Below are 16,273 nucleotides of genomic sequence, written 5' to 3'. Positions count from 1 at the left end.
TTATAAAGCAAAGTTATAGCAAAGCACAGTTACATAAGTTTTTGAGATTGAGGGCTGTACAATAAATGGCGTATTATTGACCGTTTGACAAAATCCAGATCACGCGTGGAATGCTAGTGGGTCTGGGTCAACCTTTCCCCTCACAGGATGGAGAAGGAGTGATATCTTTCAAGGAGTTGTTGCTCTTTAAGGTTAAGCAGGTATTTCTGCCCACTGGGAGGTTTGGTCAAAGCATAATGCACAGCGGTGGGAGAGGAGGCCAAAGGGCAGGGAAAACATTCTATGTTTAAATTTTCCTTCACTTGCCTTTGAATACAAATTTTGATTTCATCAGAGGCCTGAGGAATCCCTGGGAATCTCTGAGATCCTCTCAGGGGGTCTCCGAGGTCAGAACTATTTTCATAAAAATAAGATCTTATCAGCCTTTTCTGCCCTCACTCATTCTTAAATGTACAGGGAACTTTTCCAGAAGCTATGTGACTTGTGTGTCATGTGATATCATCACAGATTGAATCCCAGGCAGCTACAAAAACCCAACTGTCATTTCACTAAGTCAGACAAAAAAGGTTCTCAAAAATGTAAAATGATGCCACTCTTTTTTAATGAAACACTTTTGTTTTGGAAAACACAGTGTTTTTGGTTTTTTTTTTCCATAAAAATGTTACTTATGTTAACACGCAATGTGTCCTATTATTGTTATTTTAGAAGTGAATATTTTAAAACTCTTTTACTTTCTAATAAAGTATCAGTAGATATAACTCACACAAGCAAAAGCTTTTTGGGGTCCTCAGTCATTTTTAAGACTATAAAGGGGCTCTGAAATCAGAGAGTTTCACAATTACTCCTCTGCCCGAAAACACATTACACTAGATTTCACGAGGCTTGTGGTCAAGCTGTGACGTCCTCACACTGTTGGGATGCTCTCAGGCAGTTCATTCTCCTCTCTCAGCATCAGAGCACTTAAATAAAAATTTAGGGGATAATATTCGATTGCAAAGGAATATCATACTGTTTAATGACTCAAGACAGGAGAGAATATAAGTTACTAAGCACTAGAAACATGTCAGGAATTAATCTTATTACATGTTTGACCAAAAGCTTGGATGAGCACTTCAGGGAGATGGAAGTTTCCCCTCTACCCGTCTGGAATCCTTGTGGCTGGACTAATACAATCGACACAAAATAGATTAATGGGAGAGAAACCAATTTAGTTTTGTGTGCATGAGACATCATAAAAATAACACTTGGGGGGAAGATACAGCTCAGTGGTAGAGCACGTGCTTAGCATTCATGAGGTCCTGGGTTCCATCCCCAGTGCCTTCATTAAAAAAAATAAAAATAAAAACCTAATTATCCTCCCGCTAGGGGGGAGAAAAAAAACCCTTAGAACTGAGGAATACTGATTCCTTCAGAACCTAAGGGTAATTAATACAATTGTGGAAAATATCTACCCAGCAGCTCCCCACCCTTGTTCCCTCCTCCCCGCTCTGACAGGGAACTTCTTTTGCAAACCATTAGAGGGCAAATCCCAAGAATTTTTGCCTTTGAATGGAAAGAATCTGAAACCAATGCAAAACAGCAATACCACTGGACAGTATTGCCGCAGGGATCCAAAAATTCCCCCACTATATTCTTGGGGAAATCTTGGCTAAAGATTTGAGAAATTTACAGGGAAAGGAGTAACTCTTTTCCAGTATGTGAATGAACTACAGATCACCAGCAAAAAGAAGGAAGATCCCGACCTCAACATAATGTTGACCCTAAATTTCCTGGCAGATGGAGGGTGTAAGTTGTCCCAGATAAAGGCTCAAATAGCTCAACCCTCTGTTAAATGTTTGGGCTTGGAGCGATCTCAGGGATGGAGACACTTGCTCCCTGACACCCTGACTGGAGGGTAGCAGTAGCTCAAGTGGCTGCTCCAAAGAATGGAAGGCAGCTGAGGGGACTCTTTGGCATGGCTGGTTTCTGTAGGACCTGGATTCTAAACTTTGGGCTACTTGCTAAAACCCTCCTATGATGCCCTGAATGGGCAGGTGAACCCCTTGGATGGACAGGGGAATGTCAACAGGCTTTTCAAATTCTTGAAGAAAAGCTGCTCATGGCCCCTATTCTTGGTGTGCTGGACTTAAGAAAACCACTTGATTTGTTTGTAGAGGAGAGACATTGTCAGTCTGGGGTGTGGACTCAAAACTTGGGCAAATGTCAGAGGCCAGTAGCCTTTCTTTCAAAACAACTGGAGCAGGGAGGGTAGAGCTCAGTGGTAGAGTGCATGCCTAGCAATGATGAGGTGCTGGGTTCAATTCCCCAGTACCCCCATTAAAGATAGATAGATAAATACATAAATAAACCTAATCTCCCCTCAAAAAAGTGGTGGTGGCCAGTTACTTGGTGATCCATAGCTGCCTCTTGTGACCTTCAAGATGCTGAGAAGCTTACTCTGGGGCAACCAATGACAGTACACACCCCACACTGTGTGCTGCCCCTCCTACAACAGGTAGAGGGATATTGGTTAACCTCTAGGAGGCAGGGCAAATATCAGGTCATCCTGCTGATAATGCCTACATGGCTTTAAAGGCAGCTTTAAATCCTGCCACCTTGCTGCCATCTGGTTCTGATTGCAGGCAGATCAATGAGCAGGTCTGTTCCAGCTGCTGGGACCTGGCAGGTATCCCACTGGAAACTGAGACATTGCACATCTGTACACTGATGGAATCAACTTTGTGGAGCAAGGACAGTGGAGAGCTGGAGGTGTAGCGGTGACTCACCAGCAACTCCAGAAGCAGGAGCCCTCCCACCAGGTACTTCTGCCCAGGAAGTGGATCTGATGGCTCTCATCCTTCACAATGAGTGAAGGTCAGCAAGTTAATCTATACACAGACTCCAACTCTGCCTTCTGGGAAGTCTATGTTCATAGCGCCATCTGATGAGAATGTGGGCTTTTGACAACTGGAAGAAAGGAAAATAAGCATGCTCAAGAAATTTGCAGTCTGACTTACTTCACTTAGTATGACATCTCTAGGTCCATCCCTATTGCTGCAATTGGCATTATTTCATTTTTTATGGCCGAGTAGTGTTCCACTGTATGTATATATGTGTATGTGTGTATACCACATCTTCTTTATCCATTCATCTGTCAGTGGACATTTAGGTTGCTTCCATGTCTTGGTTAATGTAAATAGTGCTGCTATGAACATTGGGGTGCCTGTGTCTTTTTTTGTTTGTTTGTTTGTTTTTTTGGAGGGGAGGTAATTAGGTTTATCTATCTATTTATTTATTTATTTAATTTAATTAATTTTTTTTAAATGAGGCACTGGGGATTGAACCCAGGACCTCCTGCATGCTAAGCACACGCTCTACCACTAAGTTACACCCTCCCCTCGCATGTGTCTTTTTGAATTAGAGTTTTCTCCAGATATACGGCCACGAGTGGGATTGCTGGCTCATATGGTAATTTTATTTTTAGTTTCTTAAGGAACCTCTCTACTGTTTTCCAAAGTGGCTGCATGGGATACTACTTTTATGTAGACATCAGGCTTTCACATGATTTTTACAAGAACCTATTTGTGCATATGGAGTAACTTTTAGAGACTTTCCAATATTGAAAACACCTACTCCTATAGGAAACTGTTTCTCTGAAAAAGATACTCAGAGACCTAAAAATAGGGGAGAGCGGACTATTTAGTAGAGCCCCCAGGAGGTCTGGCCAGATAGTGGACTCCCCCTGCCCCTGTACTCCAGATGCTCTGACTTCAATAGGAATAATCCCACTAGAAACAGTGCCCCAGAATTTGTCTCTGACCCCAGCAGAAGTCACGGCTGACACTATCTCCATTCTCAAGGTCCAACAAATTAGTTTAAATTAGTTCCATGGTGATTATGGATCTTTACACAGCCTTTGGTTTCTTCTTGGAGCTAAGAACTTAATTTCACAGCAAACACTGCTTGCTACTACCTAAAACACTACTGGCCAGGTAGAACCATCGGTGATTGGTTAAAAGAAAAGACTACCTGGCTTTCTAGAACAGATTCAGGTGGGATGGACATTTGATTTCATGGCCTGGTTTTGAAATCTAGGTTCATTCCTTTGCAGCTTATTAATAGGATGAACAATGACTGCCTCTAGTAATTACCTAGTAGTTGGTGCATATGTCTTGTCCGCTGTTAAGTGCCCCTGTGCAGTCATGGTCTTTGTTTTGTTTTAATTTTTGTTTTGTTTTTGTGGGGGATAGTAATTAGGTTCATTTATTTATTTATTTTATCTTATTTATTTTTAATGGAGGTACTGGGGATTGAACCCAGGATCTTGCACATGCTAAGCACACACTCTACCACTGAGCTATACCCTCCCCCTGAGTCATGGTCTGTTTTAAATGTTTTAACATCTTGTCTTGCAATCAAAGGCATGGAAGAGAGTAACTGGGGTGCAGGTGAAGACCGAGTTCTACAGAAAACATTGTGATAAATGGATTCTGACAATGGGATGGTGGGGGTCTGAACTCTGAAGATGAATGTCCTTTGTCTTTTGTCTTTGGGCAAAAAGGCAGACTGAAAAGTGGGGAAACTGTACCAGGAGCTTGTGGCAGGAAGCTGGCAGATAAACTCTGATATTCCGTATCAAACATAAACCTCCTCTTCCTTCCATGCTGTCTTGTGGAATATTTTAACCAGTCAAGGCCACTCATTGATTATGATGGAACCAGATGTAGAAAGACCAATATACTCTGTAAATAGGTTTGAAACCAGACAGGGACAGTGAAGCTCTGCAGTCAAGACCACATTCATCTCCTTGCCTCCTGGATACAAATTGGCAAGATAACCACAGATTGCTCCATTTTTACAAAACTGGTCTCTGCTTCTCTAAATCCTCCTTAGAGTCATCCAGCCAAATCCGGTAATAGGCTCCCTGCAACCCGTCCTACCAAGAAGCTCTGTGTTCTCATGCTGTTTCCTCTTTCTCCACGCAGGACCCTAACAAGCCTACCTTGTCTGACTACACATGAATAGCTGAGGCCAGCTGGTGGCCCTGCTGTGGTCTGAAGGCTGGTGTAACCTCCTGAAACTCACGTGTTGAATTCCAAACCCCCCAAGGTGATGGTGTTAGAGATGAGGGCTTTGGGAGGTCTCTTTATGCCAGTGCTGAATGTCCTGGAAGAGGCCCCAGAGAGCTTGCCTGCCCTTCCAGCCGTGTTAGGACACAGCCAGAAGAAGGTCATCAGTGAACCAGGAAGCTCTGCTGGTGCCATAATCTTGGACTTCACAGCCTTCAGAACTGGGGGAGATAAATGCTTGTTGTTTACAAGCCACCTGTCTATGATATTTCCTTATAGCTGTGCAAGCAGATGGAAACAGTACCTGTCCAAATCTAGGGACGCCGATTTGGAAAATCCTGCCCTGGGACCTTCCATCCCTCAGCCCTCCCTTGGTTCATGCCCAAGATCTGCTCCAAGATCTTTTCAAACTAGAATAACTATAATTTTGAATTCCTGGGCATCAGGGCTGCAAACACTCATCAGATAATCCAGTTGGCCATGAAGGGATTAGCGTAGGGTAGACAGTTTCTTGGAATGGATTTTCTTGAAACGCTATAGGGATAGGCCCTCCTGCCCTAGGGTGGAGATGTTTAGATGTTTATATTTAGCACAGACCCTTGGCCTTTCCTGATTGCTTTTAAGCCCTGTTCTGATAAGTTGCTTGAACTTGCCCCTATTCAGCAGCTGGTAGGAGAGGTTAAGGACATGGAGATCAAGCCATGGTGGGTCTTTCCTGAAAACTTGAACTTTCCTTTAGAATTTTACATAGAAGAGGAGCAGGAGGAGTTCATCTTTGGTGAGTGGTCCTTGATCACGCCCTCATGCCCTCCCTCCTTTCCCATCCCCAGCCGTCTGTTCCAGGTCCCTATCATCACCCCCACCCATTCCATGCCTCCCCTACCCCCTCGCGCTGTGGTCCTTTACATCTGCATCCCTCCTCGCAGGCCGCCTGGACGCCAACCTCCACCGCATCGAGATGCACAGCCAAACCTTCATTCAGCTGAAGATGGGGTTCACCACTACCAGCCTGACACGCGTCCTTGTTGTCGGACCTTTGGAGGGGAGGCAGTGGCTGTTCCACGTGATTCGGAGTATCGGGAGCTGGGACTCCTACAACCAGGCCCGAGGTGGGTGTCCTTGGCTGGACTGCGGTGGAGGACTTGCTGTTGGGTTTGCTGGCATCTCGGTTACCTCCAGGATCACTTGCTCAGCTGGGAATCCATGTGCGCCCCAAACATTTGAGCCAGGGCACTTGGGAGTTATGGGAAGGCAGTGGGGAGATGTGGATGGGGCAGCTGGGAAGGCCCGGGCTGGGGTCACACCTTTCAATGTCCCCTTGGGGAGCTCGGCTGCTCTGGGGTCCCAGTCATGAGCCCTGTGTCACCAAGGCACTCTCTCTGCAGGCCAAGAGATGCTGCAGCGGGTCCGGAGTCAGCCCCTGACCACGCACAACCTGGCCTTCCCCCCACTTCCAGCAGCTCCGAGCTGTCTCTGCCCCACAAGGAGAGTGAGGACTGCCTCTCTTAGAACTTCTCGGGCTTGCCCTTACCAGTTGGTTGGTTGCTGCAGACACCACTAGATTTCAACCTCAGTAGTAAAGGGTTGCTCTCCCCTGGGCAGTTGATGTGAGGGGAAGTTTTTGGCTTGGGCATTGGTGAGAAAAGTGGGTGAAGAGAATTGACACAAGGTTGAATTTGTGGTCCAGTCTTGTCCCTTGAAGGCCTTCTAGGCATGTGGCTGAGAAACATCCAACTCCTGGATGTAAGAAAGTGGTCTGTGAGCAAAGAGCCAGTAAAATAAGTGCCCCAATGAGCAAAGCCTTTGATGTCCTGTCCCTTCCTTTGGGTGAGCTTCTCCAGCCCAGGCAGGGTTTCTGGGTGGGTCCAGAGATCCGGGCAACCGGGATGAGCTGATATCTCCTTCACAAACTGCTTCTCTGACACCTGGAGCCTGGGCAGGTTGCTCTGGGTTAAATAAAAACAAGGGCTTCTAGAAAAGAAGGGACCCTCCTAGCAGCCCCAGGGTCCTTTTGGACCTAAAAAGGTAGACAAAAGAAGAGAGGAGAAAGCTGGGAGTCTGGATGGAGGCAGAACGTGGTCCCACCCTAGCAGCTTGGTGAGGTGAGTGCTCAGGCATGGTCCCTGATTGCCTGCCAGCCTTTTGTGGGTGGGATTGGGGAGTATTTCTGGGAGCAAAGGATCCCGAGGTCCCACCAGTCATGAATAAATTGAGTAGTAAGGCTTCCTAAATCTCCATTCCAGAACTTTCCTGGATGCCAAATGCACATTTGGAACTCTCCCCAGCATGATGGACTACAGCCAAACTCCAAAGGGGGAGTTTTGATGGGTTTAAGCCAGTTAGGGCATACACATAGGACTGTTTCCAGGTTTGGGACTAAACATGTGACTATTGGTTTAATAGGGTGTCAGGAAAGGATTTCTATCCCACTTGGGGGGGCGGACTCCCCACTCCATCTGTCTCCTGTGATGTGATGGGGGGACCTGTGGTGCCCCTTGCCCCTGGAGCCATCTGAGGACAATGAGAGGAACCACCAGTGTCAGTGCCTGACTGACCAGGATGACCGCAGACACACAGAACTGGAAACCTTGATGATGTAATGGAGCAAATTGTGCTCTGCCTGGAGCCCCCCTCCCTCTGAAGTTCAGTTATGCTGGGTAATAGAATGTCTTTGTGTTTAAGGTCCTTTCAGCCAGGCCCATTCTAACTGACAGATTACCTGTGGTCACGTGGTGAGGATTACATTAGATAACAGCTGGGAGGACGATTGGCACAATACTGGGCAGTCAGTAAGCATGAGTTGTTACTTTATTTTATTAAAAAATTTTTTTAGATGGAGGTACTGGGGATTGAACCCAGGACCTCATGTATGCTACCACTGAGCTATACCCACCCCACCACGAATTGTTATTTTAAAGTCTGGGATCCAATTGTTATTTTAAAGTCTGGGCTGTCTCTGGCTGTGGGCTTGGCATTCGTATGATGTAAAGGGAAGTGGGGAACAGGGATGGGGACGGAGACAAAACCCCCTTTTTCCTTGGAACTTACAGTGAAGTTTGAGCAGTCTTTCCTGGTGGATGGGCAAAGCCTAGGCCTGGGTGCTGTCTGAGGGGTCTGAGCCAATTGTATGTGGGAACAGAGGAGGGACAGAGGTGAAGGATGCTGAGGGCTGGGCGGGCATGAGAGAGGCGCTGCTCCTCCCTGTTGCAGGGAGGTGTAACAGATGAAAGCTATGATGGTGTGAGTGAGCCTGACGATCACAGTCTTCTTGAGTGAGAGGCCTGGAAAGTTAGGCGTTGGAAGTTGCTGAAAGCTGAGTGAAAGGCCCAAAGAGACACTTTCACTGCCTCAGCATTCTTGAGTACCTGCTGCCTGCAGGGCACATTGTGAGAAGCTTGAGTTGTGTCATCAGTGAGATGCTCCTGCCCTTGAGATGTCTGTCTGGCATCCGAGGTGATGCCCAAATGAAGTCGTTGAGAGGCACTACTCAGAAGGGAAGTCTGGGCTGGAGATACATGATGGGGTGGGGCATGCTGCCTAGGCGGTCATCAGTGAAGCCACCTTGAGGAGAGCACGGAGGGTGAGGGAAAGGGAAGAGGCTGAGTATGGAATCTGGGAGGATGCACAAAGAGTTTGGAAAAGTGAATGAAGATGATTGATCCGGAGAGGGCAGTGTTCAGGGTCAACTCCAGAAAAGCCAAAAGGGATGCTGACTGAAGGTGCCCATTGAATCAGCCTCCAGAGCTCATGGATGACGGAACAGAGATGGTTTCTGTGGGGTTAGGTGGGCGTGGCTCTGACTGTCTTGCTGGTCAGGATGGATGCTGGGGAAAGTGGATGGATACTTGTTTCTAAAGGGAAGGTGGGATGTAGAGTAAAAGAGGAAGGTACATTCTCGAGAGGTGCTGGTAACGTGGGAGAGGCTTCTGTTTCTGAGGAGAAAGAGTAAGAGTGAGATGCTACAGTTACAGGGGAAGAGTGGCAGCAGGGGACAGCCAGGGGCGTGGGGGTCCAGAGCAGAATAATTAGCCTCCCCTAAGGCAAGAGCTCCCACCGTGGAGTGACAGGTATCCCCGCCACCAAGTGCAGCCACAGGCCTCTGGTAACAGGAGGTGGTGTTGCATCACCACCCAGAGGGCTCAGGTGAGGAGATTCAGAGATGCTCAGAAGCATGGACCCGGGGCGTGGGTGGTGTGATGTCTTCACGGATCTCCCAAGGGCGAGTGGCATCCTGAGCCGCATCGGGAGGAAGGAGTGAGTCCTTTGGGGCCATGGGGTGGTCAGGCGATGGCATCTAGGAAGGTAGTCACACCAGTGTAGGCAAAGCAAAGGGGAAGGAAGAAGCAAGTAGTGGAAAGAGATGAGCATCACTGAAGAGAAGAAAAAGAGCAAACAGGTGAAATGTTGAGAATGTAGATGACAGTGAAAGTAGGTGAGGTTTATCCCAGAGCACATGGGATTTCAACTGGTCAACAAAATCAGGAGAAGAATGAAGCCGGCCATGGGAATGGACGGAGAAATAGATCACCCCAGTGTCCCTTTGGATTTTCTATTTATTTATTTGAACAGGAAGATTGCCGTTCACTAGTTTTGTGGTGCTGTGATTTCCAGGCAGGGAGTATATCTATAGTTTGCACGTAGTGTATCTGATAAATTTCTGCTTTGAAATATAGTAAAAACCTCGCAAATTTGCAGTTAGGCAAGTCAGAGGGTGAAGTCTTACTGTTACTCATTAAAATGTAAACTTTTTGGGGAGGGCAGAGTAATTAGATTTATTTTTTATTTTATTTATTTTTTGAGGTGAGGAAGTAAATAAGTTTCTTTCTTTATTTTTAGTGGCTGTACTGGGGATCAAACCCAGGACTCGCTGCATGCTAAGCACGGGCTCTACCACTGAGTTGTTATCCACTCCTTAAACATTTTTAAAGAAACAATTTTCACTGATACCAGATTCTTGAAGCGGTTGAAACCAGGCTCATAAAAGTGGCTGTTTCAAGGCCTGAGAACCTACTTTTATCAATGATTGGGGTAGAGTAATGTGTGTTTTGCTTTTAAATGATGGGGGGGGGGGTGAGAGGTACTGTTAAAATGGTTCCAAAAGTGTTTGGCAGCTGTTTACACTTTTAAGTTGCTCAGGAAGCATGTTCCACATGGATTATTTCCATGAATCCCTAGAAAGTGTAAGTATAGGCACGTCCTTGTCTGATCTCCTTAGAGCCATGGTGAGAAGGTGCCCCATGTCACACCCCCCCATCCTCCCCCTCCTGTTTAAAACATCTCTCTTAGGGCTTTTTGGCTTTATGTTCCGGAGTTCTAACATTCTGAGCATCCTTTAAAATAATTCCACTAGAATTAGTCATGGACACTTGGTGCAGAAATGCTAGTGGACTAGGAGTGAGATTTTTTTTACAGCAAAAGGGAACCACCCCTTTTGGAGCAGAAGCCTTTCCCTGGTGAGGTAGAGTTGGGTAGATGCTAAAAATGGTCATTCTGAGTAGCCGGGGGCTGCAGCATTTGGGAAAGTGCCTTTCTTATCATATGTTTAGCAAACCCTTTAACTATTGTTAACACCAGGCTCACCTGAGCTGGCATCTGAGTTTTGAGGTATCAAACAAAAATATGTAAATATATCAAAATAAATCTCTAGTATAATATCAAATTAATTTTTCTTACAATACCCTAAAAACACTTGCAAATTTCTCCCCTTCCCAAATTACCAATGATTTTTTCAGCAACGTTGCAAAAGGATAATTTTGAATTTCAACCCCAAATCTATATGAGATCAGTGTGGTTGACTGGAACCAGTCAGTTCAGAACCAATCAGTACCAGACAAAAGCAGTCAACACCAGCTGTTTATAGACATCTCTTTAATGTTTTACTTTAAAACAAATAATCCCAGTAAAAGAGAGCAAAGGAAATTAATTTGAACGGTAGCTTGAAATGGATATGATATTCCTGATTTTTCTTTTTTCAGGAGACAGACAGTTGCATTGTCATAGATGACTTCTAGAACTGCTCGCTTAAATGCACATAATTATATTAAATTAAGTTTCTCTTACAAAAGCACAACCATGTCATTTTAAGGCAAAAAAAATATCAGCTTCTGGGGTGGTAAGTTAATATTTCTGATTTTTCTCAATCTGAAGTGACCCATTAATTTAGTTGTTCAGTTTTCATCATTCCTTACGTTTCGCTTTGCAAACGGGCATGCAAGTTAGTCGCTTTGTGTGCCTGATTTCCTCCTCTCTGTGACACTTGTTTTACCTGCAAATCAAGAACTTTCAGAATCACTGAGTCAGTGGGAGGGGAGAAAGGCACCTTAGAACAGGAGATAAAGACTTAAAAATGCAAGAAAGTGTCTTACTTTAAACAAAACTTGCAATATACAGATATTAATTTAGTTGAACAAAATGCAAACATTTAGATCAGACACAGCAACATTTTTCAGTGAACCTCAAAGAAGGGACGTTTGCAACGAAGTGTTAGCTCGGTCAACCCTATGTATTGAAGAAGGCAGACAACCTTGAACTGAGAAAGCGGGTGGCTTCTCACTGCTCAGCTAGATTGTGCTTCAAGACACCACCTGGGGTTGACCAAAGGGACTTTGCTAAGTGTAAATGGGAGACCCCTCAACCCCATAGAGACTAACACAGCAGACAGAACCCAACAGTTTTCACACAATACAACTAGCTTTTAGCATCCAAAAATTTTTGTGCCAGCACAAAATAGACACAAAATGGTCATGGCTTCCACAGAGGAAATGCTTTTCATGACATGGTTTACCATGTTTGGCTGTGATTAAGACTTCAGTGATGGGTTGACGTTTTGTTTCTGCATCTTCCGCCTTCAGCAATGTTGGATGAACTCCACTGTGTTTAAAGAGGCCTAAGGAGGGATCCCCAGTACATTCAGAGCTCCTGCTGCCAGTGGGGTTTGACCCAGGACAGGGTGTGTCCAAGAATTAGTGCACCTGAAAGTTGCTACCTCCTTTCTCTTCCTCTACCAGTATTTGGAGACGGCCTGCTGAGTGCATAGCGGGGGTCTGGCTTTAGGTCAGTGGAGGGGGTGTGTATGTGTGTGTGTGCACACACATGCATGTTGTGTTCTTGTGTACAACCTCCTTGGGAGGATGGATCACAACTTCAAGCTGAGTGGAGATACGGGTAGAAGAAAAATTGCATTTAACAATTTTACTAAAATTCTGTTTCAAAAATGAAAATAATTGCCTTTAAAGCTTGATAAAACCCTTTTCACTGGAGTGTAAGATTTAGACTCTTCTGTGTGTTTCCAACAGCCAAAAAGACTGAATGATACACTCCAGGAGAGTGTACTCTAGAGAATCCAGGTGGGGGGAGAAGCAGCTGCTTTCAAAATTTCAGTGATTATCAAAGGGACAAGGATATTAAAAGGTTGAGAAGCACGTTTTGGGTGGAGTGGATAAGTGGTTTACTTGGGGATGGAGGTGGTGAAGGCCTGGTAAAGTCCAGAAGCAAAATAGTGGCAGGGAATCCAGAAGCCATTAATGGAGAAGAAAAGTAGGGGGCAGGTCTGGGATGGAGACAGCCAGTGGGGAGAGAGTTCGGGAAGGATGTGGTGGCTTTCAGGGCCAGTTGATAACCCTGCTCATTCCTCCTGGCTACTGGGAGAATTTTTCTGGAGCCAAGGAAAAAATTCTTCCTTCCTAAGTCCTTCCGTGGCTGGATTTTAACTGCAGTGCTGTCTGGCTCCTCTGGGCCTTCTCAACGTCTGCCTGGCCTGAAGTTCTGATGGTCTGAGATAGCAAGCCTGGTGTCTAACAAGCAGTCAGCTTTTTTGCTTTCTGGTAAATACATTTTCCACTTTGCTTCCCTGGGTCTTTTCTGCCACCATGCTATATTATTAAGTGTTTGGATTTGCAGACCCTGCCAGTGTTACCTGGCTTTTAACTGTAAATGTTTGCACTGGGAAACTGAACTAATAATTTCAGATTTGGTGGGGGGTGGGGTGGGCAACATTCTTGGGGAGAATAGAAAATGTACACCACTGTATAAAAAAGTAAAGGAGGTTTAGTTTTAGCCTTTCATACGCAAAATGTACTACATGATAGCAAAAGACATTCAGGGCATATTAAAAAATAAATACCTTGCAAAATTCTCTGCCTATATATAAGAATAAGGGGTGTTTAGGTAGTTGAACTCCCTAGCAATATTTGTTTTCTAAAAAATCAAGTTCTTTCCTTTTGGTTTGTTTCTCTTCCTCTCACTGCCTTTGGAGGGGGAAGTCCTTTCCTTGAACTTGACTTAACTTCTCGGTGTTGTGTCTGGATTCTTTTCAGGCCTTTCCTATCTCAGTTTTACTCACAGGTCTCATTTCCCAGGATCCTGCTTGTCCATCAGCCTCGGGGGAATAGATTCTCACACCTCCCTTGATGTGGGCAGCTTTGGCAGGCCTGGTGAGGGGTTGCGGGGTTGGGGGGGACCACTGCAGGGAGATCATCTCAGTCCCGCCGGCTCAGGATTTCACTGGCTTGGGTCAAAGTTGACCACTTATAAAGTTGATTCAGCCATCAGGGAATCCATTCCCTGTGAAGTCAAGTGTGTCCAACAGTCAGTCTATTTGCCCCACTGGCCCTGAATTTCATCAGTTGCACATTTTCTAACTGAAGAACATTCTCGTCCTGAAGAACATGAAAATGATGTGCAAAATTGCTCGCCACAGCATTAAATCACCAAAAGCACACAAATTGACATTCAAATCACATTAACAATGAAAGGACTGAATAGGAACGGGTTGGCAAATGCATCTCAGAATAAGCAGCTGTGTCTATCCTTCCCCAATCTTGCCTTACTGGCTACCTTGTTAGCAGCTGTTGATGACAGTCATTGTGTTTAAATGTCCATGATGGCCTTGTTTTGAAAATGTATTTTGTATTTAATCACAAAGCAGAAATGCCTGAAATTTGAAGGCGTTGACTCATATAATTTCAAAATACAGAGTCAAATCTTCAAAATGACTGAATCTTGGCATTTTCATACACCCCCCTAGCATCAGCAGTGTTTGGTTTCTTAGGATTTTTGACTCGAGGTACGTTACTGAACAGGCGGGCTAATGTTGATGGACCTTGGAATTTCAGCCACCCCGAGACATGCATTTTCATGCAATTGAAAGATAACGGGGCTTCTAAACTGCCTTTCACGGTCTTCCTGATTCTTGCGAATTCAACTTTGTAGCAGGGCTTTCCAGGTAGTTCATGCAAGATAAGTATGGCTAAAGGAACCCCTATGCCAGGAAAGAAACCGGAGAACTTATTTCAGTTTGACGTGGGGCAAGCTGAGGGCATCTGTACTTTCTCCCGCTTTACACACGCTCTGAGATGATCGGGATCTTCCAGTCCTTAGAGAGTCTGGGTCCCGGGAGGGCTGCGGCCCCACATCAAAAGCGTCTGTCTCCGTCTCCTCTGGACCCACCTCCTCATCAGTTATAAACAATCTGGATTCCCTCCATTTGGGGTAAAAATCTTGGCTGCTTCTGGAGCCACTAGACTCACTCCCTGAAAGCTGGATGTTCAGTTCCTCCGTGGATCGGATCAGGTTTTGTACAGACAGAGACTTGCCCAGGTCCCTGGGGACCACGGGGTGGACAGATAGCAGGGTCTCCCCACCCACATCAAAGCTCTTGGGCAGAGAGCAGTCCTTGCTCAGGTTCGACTGCGCAGCAGCCGGAGCGCTGTCCTTGGAGGCGGCGAGGCAGGTGGCCACGTTGGAGATGCTGTCCTGCAGGCCCGCGGGGTGTGGGGACAGGGTCTCTGGCCGGGGTAGAGGCTGGAGGGCAGGGAGGGGTGGTGGGATCTGCAGTGTGGTGGGGGCGGCCGGCTTGGGCGCCGTGGGGACTTGGTTGTGGGTGGCTGCCCCCCCTGCAGGGCCGTCCCCTTGGCTCCCTGGCACCTGTGTCGCCGGGCTGTGTGAAGCGGGGCTCAGTGCGTAGAAAGTCTGGGCGCTGAGCTCGTTCGGCGTCAGAATGAACTGCAGGCCTCGAGGGATGTTGGCGCTGGCTGACCTGGACAAGGAGCTGCTGTGCTGTGCGGAGCTGGACAGGTCTTTGCTGTCCACCGGGCTCTGATAGTCAGAGGTCTGTTCACATTCAAAAGGCGGGATCTGGAAGGAGGCCAGAGTGAGGGCAGAGGCCGAGCCCTTCCGGAGGACCTGTTGATAGATGTCTAGCAGACAGTCCAGCTTGGACTCGATGGACTGTACCTGAAAGTGAGGAAAAGGTACAACCTGTTACTAAGAATGGGCTTCATGGAGACAATGCAGGTCGGTGGTAGAGGGTGTACTTATCAAGCACAAGGTCCTGGGTTCAATCCCCAGTACTTCTATTAAAAATCAACCAATCAATCAATCAAATTACCTCACTTCCCCCCAAAAGCCCCCCCAAAAAAACAAACAAAACCCAAAACAAAAAGCTAAAAAACAAAAGAAAGATAAATATTCTATGATCTCACTTATATGGAATCTAAAACAAAAACAAAAAAACCCAAAAAGTGTCCAACAAAGAAAGATAAATACTTTATGATCTCACTTGTGTGGAATCTAAAACAAAACACAAAAACAAAAGAAAAAATAGAAAAAAGATCAGATATGTGGTTGCCAGAGGCAGGGAGTGGGGGAGGGAGGACTGGAGGAAGTGGTCGAAAGGTACAAACTTCCAGCTGTAAGATAAGTAAGTCCTGGGGAGGTGATGCCCGACCCGATGACTACCGTTAACGCTGCAGTAAGATGTGTAGGAAAGGTGTTAAGAGAATAGATCCTAAGAGTTCTCACCCCAAGGAAAATAATTCTTTTTTTCCGTTTTCTTTTTCTTCTATCTAAATGAGACAATGGATGCTAACTAACAATAAGCTTTTATTGCGGCCAACATTTCACAACATATGTAGGTCAAAACGTTATAATGTGTGCCTTAAACTTACACAGTGATACACATCAGTTATAAAAATAATTATCAACCGGGAAAAAAATTCTGGCCAAAATGTTAAGCCGTGTAGTTGAGTCATACCTGTTTTTCAACCTTGACCACCCGGCCGAGCATGCTGAGGTCATCTGTGGTCTCGTGTTCTGCTGTTACTTTCTCTCTGCTCTTCTTATCTGCTGTGATTTGCCCTTTTCCAAGAATCTGATCAACACTATGGGAGAAAGAGATCGGATTATGAGTGTGGAAGGTGGAGTTTGCCTTAGGCCAGAATGAAGCA

General features: G+C 45.8%; 2 protein-coding genes across 3 annotated transcripts in view; one reads left to right on the top strand and one right to left on the bottom strand.

Annotated features, from left to right (window-relative positions):
• Nucleotides 1–5,735: 5,735 nt before the first annotated feature.
• On the top strand, nucleotides 5,736–7,648 carry KHDC1L (KH domain containing 1 like). Its single transcript, XM_031455893.2, has 4 exons — nucleotides 5,736–5,826; nucleotides 5,975–6,157; nucleotides 6,434–6,537; nucleotides 7,556–7,648. The coding sequence occupies exons 1-4, from the start codon at nucleotides 5,736–5,738 to the stop codon at nucleotides 7,646–7,648; spliced, it is 471 nt and encodes a 156-aa protein (XP_031311753.2).
• A 3,270-nt stretch (nucleotides 7,649–10,918) lies between these two features.
• Nucleotides 10,919–16,273, bottom strand: part of KCNQ5 (potassium voltage-gated channel subfamily Q member 5) — a 454,042-nt gene continuing 448,687 nt past the window's right edge. For both annotated transcript variants that reach the window (XM_031455912.2, XM_064487016.1), the window contains 2 exons: nucleotides 16,081–16,207; nucleotides 10,919–15,281 (listed from right to left, as the gene is read on the bottom strand). In XM_031455912.2, coding sequence (XP_031311772.2) covers nucleotides 14,334–15,281; nucleotides 16,081–16,207 — 1,075 coding nt within the window. In that variant the 3' untranslated portion in view covers nucleotides 10,919–14,333. The remainder of the gene's footprint in view (nucleotides 15,282–16,080; nucleotides 16,208–16,273) is intronic.

The sequence above is a fragment of the Camelus dromedarius genome, chromosome 6 (assembly GCF_036321535.1).
Source record: "Camelus dromedarius isolate mCamDro1 chromosome 6, mCamDro1.pat, whole genome shotgun sequence".
Lineage (NCBI taxonomy): Eukaryota > Metazoa > Chordata > Mammalia > Artiodactyla > Camelidae > Camelus > Camelus dromedarius.
This window is presented reverse-complemented; position numbering and strand designations above follow the sequence as displayed.